We start from the raw sequence: 16028 nt of genomic DNA on the forward strand, positions 1-16028 counted from the left end.
AAAGTCAGGCTACGAAATAAGTTGCAGAAAGAAAAAAGAAAAAAGAAAATGGAAGGCTAAGAAAAGTATATGGGTATATGGATATTGAGTAGAGTGCAGCGGAGAGGTGAAGCGTAGTGTTGGTGTCGTGATACTAAATAGGAATAGCGATGAGCAACAGCGTGGAACTGGAACTGTAATTTATTAAAATCTTCAAAAAAAAAAAATTATAATAAAAAATGAATAAAAACAAGCAATTGGAATTGGGCGCTAGCTGGAAAGGAAGTGAGTCACACGGCAGGGACACGGAAACGCAAGTATCAATTCATAATTGTTGGTTGTGTAACTTGTGTTGTGTTGTGTTGTGTTGTGGAAATACATAGTGAGTGAGTGAGTGTGTTTAGGAAGTAATCTATTATGCCATGGGTTGCTGCCAGTCATGGTTGCTGAAGGAGACTCATGAGGAAGTTGTATTACACAACAACAACAACAACCACCAGTCTCAATTGCAATTGCAAAGGCAAGCATACCCAGCTGACCTATCTTTCACGGAGTTCTCTTTGACAGAGCTGAAATCCGCCACCAACAATTTCAGCTCAGAGTTTATCGTGTCGGAGAGTGGGGAGAAGGCACAGAACGTCGTTTACAAGGGGCGTCTCCACAACCACAACCAGAACCGTTGGATTGCGATTAAGAAGTTCAGCAAGGGTGCTTGGCCGGATCCCAAGCAATTCGTGGAAGAGGCATCTGGTGTTGGCAAACTCCGACATCCTAGGCTTGCTAATTTGATTGGTTACTGTTGTGATGCCGACGAGAGGCTTCTTGTTGCCGAGTACATGCCTAATGACACTCTCGCTAAGCATCTCTTTCACTGTATGTAGTATTCTTCATCTTCTTCTTCTTCCTTTTTTTTTAATCTCTTCAACTTCAACTTCAACTTCATCCTCAATTCCCTTTCCTTCCTTTCAGGGGAAAATCACACCCTTGAGTGGGTCATGCGCTTAAGAGTCGCTCTCTACATTGCACAGGCTTTACATTATTCTACTTCCGAGGGCCGCCCCTTATACCATGATTTGAATGCTTATAGAGTTCTTTTCGATGAGGTTGGACGTTACTCTTACTCTTCTCTTTTCTTCTGTATTATTATTATTATTATTATTATTATTTCTATTTCTATCCATGTTTTCAACTCCATATCTATTATCTAACCTATACACCCTTCATTTAGGAAGGTGATCCACGTCTCTCATGTTTTGGTTTAATGAAGAACAGCAGGGACGGAAAAAGTTATAGCACTAATCTTGCTTACACACCTCCTGAATACTTAAGAAATGGTACCCTAACTTAACTACTGCTTCACTTGTTCTCTGTTCATTCTAATTAGACTTTACTTTGACTAAGGAGAGAGGAATTTCTGTCAGGTCATCTGTTATCCTTGTTACGCTCATAATTTATCTCATTGCCACTATATTTATTAACTTTTTAGGAAGGGTCACCCCTGAAAGTGTCATTTACAGCTTTGGTACAGTTATCCTAGACCTGCTAAGTGGCAAGCACATCCCTCCGAGTCATGTAAGTGACTTCTATTTGCCAAAACTTTTGCATTTCTCTGTTATTTTTTTTCTTCTTTACATGCTCATTCGTTTGGCAAGCCTGTATTATTATTGTTATTACTATTATTTTGTTATTAATTATCTCTAATGAGAGAGCTTAACTACCAAACGTAGAAGAAGCCATCAATTATAAATCAAAGCTGTCTACCATTGTTGCCTTTTTCATAATAGGAGTAGCTTGCTGTCACGTATTTATACTGTATGATTCTCCCTCGTCGTAAAAGCTGTGAAGCCTGCATTTTTTTATTGTGTTTTTGGTCTGAAATACTTCGGTGCTTGTCCTATAGAACCTGGGACTTGACTATTATTATGTTTGTAAATGGTCGTTATGACCATATTTGATTTGTGGTGTAGGGGTTTGACCATATTTCAAACGATATTACTATATGTGATCTATACTGGAAATATGATATTTTGTCATTATCAACTCGAGATATTGAATTTTTTCACATCTTTTCATAGTTGATGATATCATGATATTAGAATTCTCCGTTGCTATTGATAAGCATCTGAGCTAAAATTTAATGTGTCTTACCATAATTAGTGTTGTTTAATCATGGTTTATTGATTGGTGCCATATGGAGTTACCTGTTTCTGTTTGCAGGCACTTGATATGATACAGGGAAAAAACAACATGCTCTTAATGGATTCACATTTGGAGGGAAAGTTTTCTACAGAAGAGGCAACTGTAGTTGTTAATCTTGCATCTAAATGTTTGCAATATGAACCGAGGGAGCGGCCTGATACAAAGGAGTTGGTCACAACGCTTGCTCCATTGCACACAAAACCTGATGTAAGGATCCTTTCTCAAACTGAATAACGAAATAAACTATTTACTTTATCAGGAGATTGGAACTGTGTTGCTTATACGGATTTAATAGTCCTAAAGTAAATATTGTATTTTCCTAGTTTTGATTACAAAACGGCAGCTTAATTAGGGAATTTGGGTAGAGGTTGTACAGTAAAGGCTGAACACTAAGCTAGGCCTAAAACATAGGACCTAATACCTACACCTAGCTGTACATAAAAAACAGAATCAGAAGATTTTGTCTGTTGAAGAAAATCAGGAACCTATTTGCTCGTAAAAATCAGGCTGAAAATCAGGAACTGATCACCCATACTGCCCCTCAATCTGGGTGATAGATGTCTATCACGTGCAGATTGGATCTCAGGTCCTCATAAGTAAGCTTTGGAAGAGCTTCAGTCAATACGTCTGCTATTTGGAGACATGAGGGTATGTGCTCAAGGTTGATGACTTCTGTTAGGAACCCTATTTAGAAAAGCAGGTCAAAAGAAATAAGGATGGGCCAATGATCTAGATGTGTAAGCCCTGCTAGTAATAGGAATTAGATATATTAGATATAGTTACCTAATATTAAATATATTGCTAGATATATTAGTCAGCGTTACAGATAATTGTTCCAACATTTTGTGTCGTGTGCTGAAGTAGTTTCTGCAGTAGTTCCATCTACTCCTTGCTGAAGGGTTGTGCTTCGGAATTAACACTTATCTTGTCTGTCTCAAGTATATTTGAAGAGGCTGTATTGCCGTGATGCTCCCTTCCACGAGACGATTCTGCATCACTTGGTTTCCCACGAATGAACTAGCATGTATCCTTTGTATGGCCTATCTTCTAGCAGTGTTCACAACACTGGCGATTTTTCTTCTGTTGGAAGTGTGGTTGATTTGACTGGTTTCCTTTAGCTGCCTTGAATGAGCTTTTTGAGTAAGGTGTTGAGCTTCCTAACATGATTTTCCTCCTACTTTCTTCCCTTCTTACTTTAGAAAATACCTTTCAAACCTTTGGTAGTGGCTTGGTTCCAAGAACCCTCCCACGGTCTTTTTCAAGATTCTTATTGAGCCCAAGTATGAACTTGTAGATCTTGTCTTTCCCCAGCAGATTTTTTTGTATTGCTTGCCGTCTTCAAGGCATTTCCGATCGATCACTTTGTAAATGTCAAGTTGCTGCCAATAGCCAGTAAGGCTGTTGAAATATTCAGTGACAGTGATGTCACCTTGTCATAGCTCATGAAGTAGGCTCTTGATATCAAAGATGGCAGAGGTATTGTCCACATTAGAATAATTCTCCTTTGCTTGCATCCCAAATCTCTTTAGTTGTGCTACAGTGGCAAAAGCACCATATAGATGCAGCTGGGCAAAAGAATTGCCCAATTAATGCACATTGGTCAAACGCGCAGTCAACTGATACAAGACCAATGTAAAGAATCTTGGGATACACCACCCCAAAAGCTAGCTCAAAGGGTAGGAGTACCCAAGGTCTTATAAACTCCACATTAGTTGCTCTTCAACCAATGTGGGACTATATATCTCAACACGCCCCCTCACGCAAGAGCCCTCTTGGCTTGAAGCGTGGATTATGCAACAGGTCCAATCTTTGGTTTACCTTTTTTGTGCTTCCACTTTAAAGTGGGGGGCGGTGAGGATCGAACTTCAAGCTCTGATACCATGTTAAAGAACCTTGGGATACACCACCCCAAAAGCTAGCTCAAAGGGTAGGAGTACCTAAGGTCTTATAAACTCTACATTAGTTGCTCTTCAACCAATGTGGGACTATATATCTCAACACGCCCCCTCGCGCAAGAGCCCTCTTGGCTTGAAGTGTGGATTATGCAACAGGCCCAATCTTTGGTTTACCTTTTTTGTGCTTCCACTTTAAAGTGGGGGGGGGGGGGGGCGGTGAGGATCGAACCTCAAGCTCTGATACCATGTAAAGAACCTTTTTTGGTATCAGAGCCTCGTCGCCCCCCACTTTCTCTTGTGGCGTTTCTTAGCACAGGTAGGCTGGGCCTGTTGCATTGTCCACTCTTCAAGCCCAATGGGCTCTTGCGTGAGGGGGCGTGTTGAGATATATAGTCCCACATTGGTTGAAGAGCAACTAATGTGGAGTTTATAAGACCTTGGGTACTCCTACCCTTTGAGCTAGCTTTTGGGGTGGTGTATCCCAAGGTTCTTTACAAAAAAAGCTAGCTCAAAAGGTGGGAGTGCCCAAGACCTTATAAACTCCCACATTAGTTGCTCTTCAACCAATGTGGGACTATATATCTCAACAACCAATCCCGCACCTGGCAATTATTTTGCCCAACTACACCTGTATGGTGCTTTTGCCTGCTATAGTACATGAAGTTCTCTCTAATCTCGTTGGTATTTGTGTTTAGTAGCCATGACATCACCAGGCTGTTCTCGAGTCTCCATTTGTGGTGGTTGGGATCATTTTCTTTGGTTTTTTGGCATCACTGATATGTGTTTTTCCTTGTAGAAATATCCAAATGGATCTCACCCATTTGATGAAGTTTTGGCTATTCAGTTTGTGGCCAGTGATAGGGAGGACAGGGACTTTGATTGAGTTGGCTATCAATCTCCAATCTGTATACCCCCTTTGAGGTGCTATTCTCCTGGTCGTTTGCATGGATGAAACAAACTTGAAAAAGGGTTATAAGATATTATTGAATTGTGTAAATAATCTGTACAAAGAGGTTTCTATTTATAGAGAATAAAAGACCTAATTCTTGACCTAATGGGCTTGGCCCAATACAACAAATAATAATAATTAAGTAAATAACTAATATTTACAACACTTCCCTTCAAGCTGAGAAATAAATATTTTATCATTCCCAGCTTGCTAGTAAGTTCTTGAAATCTGTTTGAAGGAAGTCCCTTTGTCAATAGATCAGCTAATTGACGCCCAGTGGGAATGTATGGAGTGGTAATCAACCCGCTATCAAGTTTCTCTTTGATGAAATGGCGGTTGACCTCAATATGTTTAATCCGATCATGTTGAACCGGATTATGAACTATACAAATAGCGGACTTATTGTCACATAGCAGCTTCATAGGTCCCTCACATTTTATTTTGAGATCATCAAGTACAATTTTCAGCCACAGTAACTTACAAATGCCTTGAGCCATAGCTCGAAATTCAGCTTCTGCACTTGATCTGGCAACCACATCTTGTTTCTTACTTCTCCATGTCACCAAGTTACCGCAAAGAAACATGCAATAACCAGTGGTAGATCGACGGTGAGTCACGGATCCAGCATAATCAGCATCAGTGTAGACTTCTAAAGAGAGATTGCCATTACGTCAGAATAATAATCCTTTACCAGGAGTAGCTTTAAGATACTGAAGAATTCTCTCTACTACCTGCATGTGTTTCTCCTTTGGATCGTGCATAAACTGACTGACAACACTAACAACATAAGCTAGGTCTGGTCTAGTATGAGCCAGATATATCAATTTTTCAACTAGCCGTTGATATTGTCCTTTATCAACTGGAGGACTCTCCTCTTCATAGCCTATCTTGTGATTCTGCTCAATAGGAGTATTAGAGGGTTTACACCTGAGCTTTCCTGCTTCTTTGAGAACTTTGAGAAGATCAAGAACATATTTCCTCTGGCTGATAAAAATTCCTTTGCTTGAATGAGCTACTTCTATCCCTAGGAAATATCTTAGTTTCCCAAGGTCTTTGACTTCAAACTCAGAGGCAAGCTGTGTTTGCAAAATCTGTCTCTCCACAAAATCATCACCTGTGATAATAATATCATCAACATATACAAGGAGTACAGTAAGCTTCCCATTTTGGGAGTGCTTGAAGAAAAGAGTGTGATCTCCTTGACTCTGTCTGTATCCTAAGGTCATCATAACCTTAGTAAACCTTCTAAACCAGGCACGAGGTGACTGCTTCAATCCATACAAGGCCTTTTTTAATTTACAAACTTTATTTTCTCTCTTCACAGAATCAAAACCCGGAGGATTTCCATGTAGACTTCTTCTAACTCACCATTGAGGAAAGCATTTTTCACATCAAATTGATTTATATCCCAATTGTAATAGGCAGCAAGGGATAACAAGACTCTCAATGTATTCATCTTTGCAACTGGAGCAAAGGTTTCTTTATAATCAATGCCATAGGTTTGAGTGTAATTTTTGACGACTAATCGAGCCTTGTATCTTTCAAGAGTGCCATCAGAATTATATTTCAGGGCATAAACTCATCTGCACCCGACTGCTTTCTTTCCGTTAGGTCTATCAATAATCTCTCATGTTTTATTTTTCTCCAACGCATTCATCTCCTCTTGCATGGCTTGAGCCCAATTCCCATCTTTCAAGGCTTCATGTACTGATTTTGGGATTGAAATAGAATCTAGTGCTGAAACAAAGCTTTTGTGCTGCATAGAAAGATTAACAGAGGAAACAAAATGAGAGATAGGGTATTGAGTACAAGAGGGACACGAGGAACAAGATTTCTTGGAACAAGATCTTTTTCCTTTTCTTAGAGCAATGGGTAAATCATCAGAATCAGTAGTAATGGGTAAGTCATCAGAAGTATTAACATCATGATCAGAAATATGAGATTCAGGACTTACCAGTGGTTCAGACGATTGAGGTTGCTGATGAGACAATGTAGGTTGTTTCCTTCTTTGATATACCAACTCAGGTGGCACAATCTTCCGTATCTCTAGTGTACTTGATGTATCACTCACAGGAGGATCAGTCATAGGAGGATCACTCACAGGAGGATCAGACATAGAAGGAATAGGAACAAGAGGAGGAGATACTGACACAGGTAAAGGAGTAGACACTGAAGATTCAAACTCAAAGAAGGAAGATGATGAGTTTTCTGGTGAATTCCGCGACCTCCCACAGACAGGTGCGCGCTCACCGGACAACCACGCCGGAAAAATTTCAGCCGGAGAAGCCTTCCCACGCGCTCTCACGCGCTGCCCCTTTGTCCGCGAGTGAAGCCCACGCACAGCTCCTTTCTCCGGCGCGTGGAGGCGCATGCAGCCTTATTTTGGCCGCGGACCACTGCCGTTCTGATCGTCTCTTCATCCTCTTTCTGGATCTGTGCTTTCCCCTCTGATCGGACGTCGTTTGGTATTTTTTCCGTATTTTTTGGCTTCTTGGTGCTATTCTTTGACTAGTTTTTTGCAGTATGGCCTCCGACACTGAATCAACCCTTGCAAACACAACTACAAATTCTTCTACACAGTCTGTGGTGACCCCTCTTGGTCACAATGATCTTCCTGCTCTTCATCAGAATTATCTTCCGAATGGAAAGAATTATTTACAATGGTCCCAGGTTGTTCGTACCATTCTCAAAGGACGCCGTAAAGTTGCTCATATTGAAGGACCTGTTCCTGCCAAAACAGCTCCAACATTTGCTGATTGGGATGATGAAGACTCACTTATTATGACGTGGCTATGGAACTCTATGACTCCTGAGGTAAGTCAACATTGCATGTTTTTACCTACTGCTCTTGAGATCTAGAACGTTCTTAAGCAGACCTATTCAATGAAGCAAGATGCTGCCACATGTTATGATCTGAGGAATCAGATTTTTTCTACCAAGCAAGGCTCTCTCTCTATAACAGAATATTATGGTATTATGAATAAGTTATGGACTGAGCTTGATCAGTACGAGAATTTGAAGATGGAATGTAGCAAGGATGCAGCCACTCTGACCACCTCCATTGAACGCCATAGGATCTATGATTTTCTTTGTGGTCTCAACTCAGAATATGACCCTATTCGAGTTCAAATTCTTGGTAAGGAAAAATTACCATCTCTTTCTGAAGTTTTTCACATTGTCAGGGGTGAAGAAAGTCGCAGGGCTATCATGATGGATACCAAAGTGTCTGAAGGGTCCATTATGCTCTCATCTAAAGTTATTACTCCAACTCCTTCTGATTCTAATCCCACTGATGGGTCTGCTATGATTTCAACAAAAAAGGATGGTTCTTCTCAAAGGAATTCCTTTACAAAATTTTCTGATGGTGCATCTTCTAGACCTAAGAAAGATGATCGTTGGTGTTCTTATTGTAAAAGAACGGGTCATATCAAGGATCTATGCTTTCGCCTCCATGGAAAGCAAACGGTCTTAGAAAAGATGGCAAGGATGCGTGGTCAAGCGCATTTTACTTCCTCTGAAATAGCTCATGCACCTAATGAGACCTAACCTGCATTCCGTCAAGATGAGTTAGAAAGGCTTCGAACCATCCTTGACTCTCTGAGTAAGCCATCTGATACTAATGCTTTGGCTATGACTGGTATGAGCTCCAAAACTTATTCTTTTTTTTTTTTCATGTACTGATTTTAAACATTCTTGGGTTGTTGATTCTGGTGCTACTGATCATATGGCTTGTTGTGTTGACCCCTTTACTTCTTATCATCCTACCATTGGAACTCATACAATAGCCGTAGCTGATGGCTCACATACATCAGTTGCGGGTTCTGGTAACATAAACTTACAGCAGTCCTTACATCTTAAAAATGCTCTTCATGTTCCTAAACTCTTCACGAATCTTCTTTCTATTCATAAAATTACAAAAGATTTGCATTGTACTGTAACCTTCTTCCCTACTCACTGTGTTTTTCAGGATCTCGCCACGGGGAAGACGATTGGTAGTGCTAAAGAGCAAGGTGGGCTGTACTATCTGGTGTCACAATCTCCCACCAATAAAGTAACGGATCACATCTTGCTGTCTCATGGTCAATCAACTGCTAATTCCTTGATTTGGCTTCATCAAGCGCTTGAGACATCCTCCATTTAGTTTACTCAAGTCTTTATTTCTATCATTGTTTTTGTCTAAGTCTGTTGAGTCTTTTCATTGTGATGTTTGTGAGTTTGCTAAGCATCATCGTGTGTCTTTTCCTTCTAGTATTACTAAAAGTATTGAACCTTTTGGTCTTATTCATTCTGATGTTTGGGGTCCTTCTAAGATCCCTCATTCTTCTGGAAATAAATGGTTTGTTTCTTTTATTGATGATTGCACTCGTGTAACTTGGGTTTACTTAATGCGTGAAAAGTCTGAGGTACCACAAATATTTTTTCAATTTTATAAAATGGTTGAGACCCAATTTGGTAAAAAAATCAAGCGACTAAGGACTGATAATGGTACTGAATATGTTAATCACTGTTTTTCCCAGTTTATACGAAATAACGGTATGCTTCATGAACTTACTTGTGTTGACACCCCTCAACAGAATGGGGTTGCTGAAAGAAAGAATCGTAACCTTCTTGAAGTGGCTCGTGCATTAATGTTTCAGACACATGTACCCAAATACTATTGGGGAGATGCCATTCTTACTGCAGCATTCTTGATCAACCGTTATGAGTCTATAACTTCAAGAAGGTGACGATTCTTTTTTCCCTTCTATTCCAACTATGAGTCTTCCTCCACGAGTGTTTGGGTGTGTTGCTTTTGTTCATGTTCCTAAACATCATCGCAGTAAGTTGGACCCTAGGGCTCTTAAATGTGTCTTCCTTGGTTATGTTCCTGATAAGAAGGGCTACAAGTGTTATCACCCTGGTAGTCGGAAATTTTTTGTTTCTATGGATGTTACATTTCAGGAATCTGAGTCCTTTTTTTGAAAAGTCGCCGGAAAGTGGTCCAAACGGTGAAGACAGATCTGGTTGGAGGCGGTCGGAGGTGTTTGGGTCGTTTGTGGCGGAGGAACAGTGCGTAGAATGATAAAACGGAGAAAAAGAAGGTCAACAGTGGTCCCCTTGGTCAAATAGGTCCCTGGAAAAAAAAATTCCGGTTGCGGCTGATGGCGGCAAGAGGCAAAGAAATTAGGGTTTTGTTCAAAAAAGACAATAGGCGCGGAAGCAGAGCCCTCATGATCGAGAGCTCTGATACCAACTTGAAAAAGAGTTATAAGATATTGTTGAATTGTGTGAATAATCTGTACAAAGAGGTCTCTATTTATAGAGAATAAAAGACCTAATTCTTGACCTAATGGGCTTGGCCCAATACAACAAATAATAATAATTAAGTAAATAACTAATATTTACAACAAACAATTATGGAGTTTGTAGTCAACCATGGTTCAGATTGTGATATGATACCATAAAGAAAGATTGTATTTTACTTGTTCTGTAGATTACAAAATGGCAGCTTAAATATGGAATTGGGTAGAAGCTGTACAGTAAAGGCTGAACACTAATCTAGATCTAAAGCATAGGAGCTAATATCTACACCTAGCTGTACATAAAACACAGAGTCAGAAGATCCTGTCTGTTGAAGAAAATCAACCATAAAATCAGGAACCTGTTTGTTCCTTAAAAGCAGGCTGAAAATCAGGAACTTATCACCAACAATTCCCTTATCTCCTAAATAATCCTTTATGTTGGGTGTTGAAATTCTTTCATGTCTATTACTATGATTGGGGACATTGACCCTTTTGCCACTGTTTGGAGTACTATTTATCACTATGCCACTATCCACTGAAATTTTCTCAAAATACGACGTCACATTCTCGCTACGCCAACAAGCGAGACTGGATTGGACACGTGGCAATGTCTTGCAGGCCACAAATCTCACCCAGCAGTGTAGCGAGATTCATGGTCAATGTGGCAGACTGCCATATATGCAAAAAGTTGTCCACTTGGCTAATCTCGTTGGGCTGCCCAGCGAGATTAGGTGTACCTTTTCCACGTGTCAGCACCCTGCGTATCTCGCCGGGCTGCTGACTGAGTTTATCTGAGATGTTTCTATCTGTCAGCACCCTGGGGTATCTCAGTTGGGCTGCTGGTCGAGTTTGGTTAAGATATTTCCACGTGTCGGCACCCTGGCCTATCTCGTTGGGCTGCTAACCGATTTTGATAGTTCTATATATAGTAACTAAACCACCACATTCCCAGCAGCAACAAATCGTTAGTGCTCTTTTATTTGTTTCTACTTCAGGTCAGATTTTGTAATTGTTTCTTTCTGTTGTAGTTTTATGTTATTATTTTCAAAATGAGTGATGGTAATGATTCAGTAATTCTCCCCTTTTACCACGGCGAATGCAAGTGGTAACACATAATTGTTTCCATCCTCAGTAGAGTCAATTAATAGGGTCCCCCGATATTTACCATATAAGTACGTACCACCACTACCACATTTTGATAATTACTGAATCATTACCATCACTCATTTTGAAAATAATAACATAAAACTACAATAGAAAGAAACAATTACAAAATCTAACCTGAAGTAGAAACAAATAAAAGAGCACCGACAATTTGTTGCTGCTGGGAATGTGGTGGTTTAGTTACTATATATAGAACTATCGAAATCAGTTAGCAGCCCAATAAGATAGGCCAGAGTGCTGACATGTGGAAATATCTGAACCAAACTCGGCCAGCAGCCCAACGAGATACCCCAGGGTGATGACACGTGGAAACATCTCAGATAAACTCGGTCAAAAGCCCAGTGAGATACGCAAGGTGTTGAGACGTGGAAAAGGTACACCTAATCTCAGATTAGCCAGGTGGATAGCTTTTTGCAGATGTGGCAGTCTGCCACATTGACCATGAATCTCGCTACACTGCTGGGTGAGATTTGTGGCCTGCAAGACACTGCCACGTGTCCAATCCAATCTCACTTGTTAGCGTAGCGAGAATGTGACGTGGCATTTTGGAAAAATTTCACTGGATCGTGGCATAGTGATAAATAGTACTCCAAACAGTGGCAAAAGGGTCAATGTCCCCTATGATTGCTTTGTGCAAAATGGAATTCACTTGGTCTGGGCTATTATCGTTAATTCATATCCAACTTAGTAAACTAGATCTTAGGCTGGGACAATTTTAATTGTTTTTGGTGAAAATGTACTGGAACTGTGTAATCTGCATATTTTCATTTTGACTCTGGTAGGGGCTTATTTAGGCCAGACACTTAAATCATATAGGATATACATGTTTGATATGTTTCAGTACAAAGTTGTTGATATATACTTGTAGCAGAATTTTTGTAAAATCTATGCAGTAAAAGATTATTTTTCTTTGCAGAGTTGGTGCTTGTTTCAAAGTTGTATTGTATGAATAAACTACATTCACACAAAAAGAAAAAATTCTTGTAGTACTACTGTTAGTTATTTGCTTTTATATGCACTGTACAATTTGTTGGCTCATCCTGGGAACTAAATTATACTACTCATGAGCAGTGGTGGACTTTAGCAGTGAAACCCCGAAAGTTATCAAATTAGAAGAAAAAAATGTGAAATAGACCATAAGGCCAAACCCAAACAAAGTAATTGTTAGAGAAATATAATACAAAACTATAAAGAACCATTTCAATAAAAAAATTTAAACTGTTAGGTGAATGTTACATTAATGATTTTATATTATATCTCTTTAACACGCCTCCTCACATAAGAGCCCACTGGGCTTAAAGAGTGAACAATGCACAGGCTCCAGCTACCTGTGCTAGAAATTCCACAATATTTAATTATCTATTAATAGAATGAAAGGCGGTGTGATCGAACTTATGACCACTTGATCATGGAGGTTCTGATATCAAGTTAAGAATCATTTCAACCCATAAGTTTAAATTGTTAGGTGAATGTTACATTAATAGTCTTATATAATATATCTCTAACAAATACCATTAATATGTATTTCACCTTAACAGCCTAAGTTTCTGGGTTGAATTGACGTTTTACATGGTACCCGAGTTTGTATGACGAAGTGGTCACAAATTGATTCTCACTGCTCTCTTTCTATTAATAAATAATTAAATATGTTAAAATTTCTTAATACGAGTAGATGAGCATGTGCATTGTCCACTCTTTAAGGCCAACATGCTCTTGTTTGTGGAGGCATGGTAGAGAAATATATTAGATTGATTAATTCCAAACTCTGATTTACACCTTACACACCTGGTTGAATGGTTGATTACTGGGTTGCCTGTGGCTGTCATCTGACTGTAGCTAGGCTAGTTCCATTTAGGATTGCTTCTATTTTTAACTTGAAGTACATACAATATATATGATTTTTCCATGTCTATACAATTGATGAACTTTGCTCTGTCTAGAGTCATTGGGTGAGATTTAGTTATCCTATAGATTTTAACCTTAGACTCATGCATATCCTCCGAGAATATGTTCCTTTAAGCACTATGATAGTACAAATGACAAACTAATTATACATACTACGGTCTTGGAAGCGAGTTTCGTAGATGACAATAGTTTATGTGCTTCTGGATATCTATTATACCCTATCCATTTAGTGTTACATAGCAGCATTTAGGAATGTGCATAGTTGAATTCTGTTTGGGAAAATAAAAACTTGAACAGAGTTGTTACAGTTTGGATCCCAATCTGTCATGAATGTGAAGTGTATATTTCTCCAAGCATATCTGGGAATTTAGAGGCGTATATTGAGCTTTTAAGGCAGTGTAAACATCTTCGCTTATTTGATAATGAAAGGCATCCTTGTCAAATGGTAATTTTGGTGTTAATTGTATTTGATTACTATTATGTGTGCTTCAGGTTCCTTCTCACATCATGCTTGGAATTCCAAAGCACGAGGAGGCTCCAGCAATCCCCCAACGCCCGCTATCAGCGATGGGTGAGGCTTGTTCAAGAATGGACCTCACTGCAATACATCAGATATTGGTTGCAACACACTACAGAGATGATGAAGGAACTAATGAGGTAATTGATTGGGGGAATAGTTTTAAATCTGCTACTTTTGGTTGGACGCTAAGCTATATTTAAGTTTTGAAATTGGATTGGTTCAGTTGTCTTTCCAAGAGTGGACACAACAGATGAGAGATATGCTGGAGGCTAGGAAGCGGGGAGACTACGCATTCCGCGACAAGGATTTTAAGACAGCCATTGATAATTATTCGCAGGTGCAATTCAGCAATCGTTTTGAAAGTGTAAATGATGGGTAGCTTAACTTTGGTACATGCTGGTTATTTTATAGATGCATTTGCTATGTGTTATTGTGCAGTTTATTGATGTGGGGACGATGGTCTCTCCAACTGTTTTTGCTCGGCGCAGTCTATGCTATCTGTTATGTGATCAAGCAGATCCTGCTCTTCGAGATGCAATGCAAGCACAGTGTGTTTATCCAGATTGGCCCACGGCTTTCTACATGCAATCAGTTGCTCTTGCAAAGCTGGACATGCACAAGGATGCGGCTGATATGTTAAATGAGGCAGCTGCATTGGAAGAGAAGAGGCAACGTGGAGGAAGAGGAGGATCATAGACATACTTGTATAAAAGTTGAGCTGGGAATCTGAAATTACTTATGAATCTAAAAAATCTCATCACTGCTGGAGTAGATAGCACATGCATTTTGTTCCACCAAGCTACTCTAGGAAGGGAGTATTGGTGATTTTTCCATCGTCAATCAAATTGATTATTTGACGTCTAATTGGTCACTATCAGGATCCAAGTGTTGACCAAGATATTCTAGCTCCAAACAAGTCAAGGCTTAGTATATTTAATATAAATTTGTAGTATATTGTAGTGGCATGATATACATGGACTAATACATAGCATACTCATTCTTATTAATATAAATTTCGTTTATTTTTCCTTGATTGGTATCCCTGAATCTAAAATCTGTGCAATTGATGGCGCAAGTAGTAGGGGGAAATAATTTTTTTTATTAAATTTATCTTGCAAAATATCTAGTTAATTGCCTTGTAAAAGTTATTATCTCGTTCACTTGTTGGTAAAGGTTTCTCATTTAATTTTTCCTTTCCCTTTCTAAGGACATTATGCTTCAATTTAATTTACTTCAGTTAATGAACATCATAATCAATGCATCTTAAATTATAGGTGTAATTATTTTAAGGTGCCACAAATGTTGCACGGTCTTGCAACTTGCAAGTGTTTTTCCCCGTCGTATATTAATTATGACGTAACAATATAATAAAAATTCAAAACATTGGTTTAAAATGTTGTTTTATTTAAAATCGTATTGGTAAGCTTTTAGATTGCCTTGTTTTAAATAATAACCTTTAATAAACAAAGAATTTAAATATGATTATTATAATGACAAAAGAGGTTCTTTTTATGAATAAAAAAGAGGTTATTTGGTTTACCAAAAGACGTTATTTTGATTAATGGGAAGACATGGTGATCATGAGCAACATAATTTCATCAAGGACACAAAATGGAAGCATTACAAGGCAAAACAGAGAACAGAATCGGAAAGAATAACTTTATCCTACTTTTTGGAGTTTCCACCATGTTAAAAAAAGTTATATTAAAGTAATAATATATAATATTAAAAAATAAGATATTTTTTTTTAGTTAAATCATTTTCTTATCTTACCAAAAATAAAATAAAAAAATCTTTTAATAATGTGTTATCAGATAAGTGGGTTTCACATCATGCTTTAATTCAAAAAATTTATGTGTTAAATTGAATCGATGCAAGATTTATATATATATATATATATATATATATATATATATAAATAATCTCCTCTTACCATCTTATTCTCAAAATACGACCGTTAAAATTAGCTTTTAGTTAAAACAGCCATATATTTGAATTTTTAATCATCTCGTCTCGTGTGTAAATATTAATATTCTTCCTCCACTTGTTATGACTTCTGATAGACAGGGAGCCCCAACAGAAAAAACCAATCAACAATAATGGCTTGTTTGGTGTGATATATAAGGCTTAATAGT

At 38.6% G+C, this 16028-nt stretch overlaps 1 protein-coding gene across 3 annotated transcripts; it reads left to right on the forward strand.

Annotated features, from left to right (window-relative positions):
* The first annotated feature begins 232 nt into the window (after window positions 1-232).
* Window positions 233-14877, forward strand: LOC133300225 (serine/threonine-protein kinase BSK1-like). 3 transcript variants are annotated; one of them, XM_061499744.1, is made up of 8 exons: window positions 233-852; window positions 949-1082; window positions 1208-1313; window positions 1466-1551; window positions 2197-2385; window positions 13866-14030; window positions 14117-14230; window positions 14332-14877. In XM_061499744.1, exons 1-8 carry the CDS (start codon window positions 402-404, stop codon window positions 14587-14589), a joined length of 1503 nt encoding a protein of 500 aa, XP_061355728.1. In that variant the 5' UTR covers window positions 233-401; the 3' UTR covers window positions 14590-14877. The 3 variants fall into 3 exon arrangements, with proteins under 3 accessions (XP_061355728.1, XP_061355729.1, XP_061355730.1); XM_061499745.1 differs by having other exon boundaries at window positions 14144-14230; XM_061499746.1 differs by having other exon boundaries at window positions 14382-14547.
* The last annotated feature ends 1151 nt before the right edge of the window (window positions 14878-16028 follow it).

Source organism: Gastrolobium bilobum, unplaced genomic scaffold, assembly GCF_033153095.1.
Source record: "Gastrolobium bilobum isolate Gb01-03AN ecotype WA unplaced genomic scaffold, APGP_CSIRO_Gbil_v1 utg6330, whole genome shotgun sequence".
In the NCBI taxonomy this organism is placed as follows: Eukaryota; Viridiplantae; Streptophyta; class Magnoliopsida; order Fabales; family Fabaceae; genus Gastrolobium; species Gastrolobium bilobum.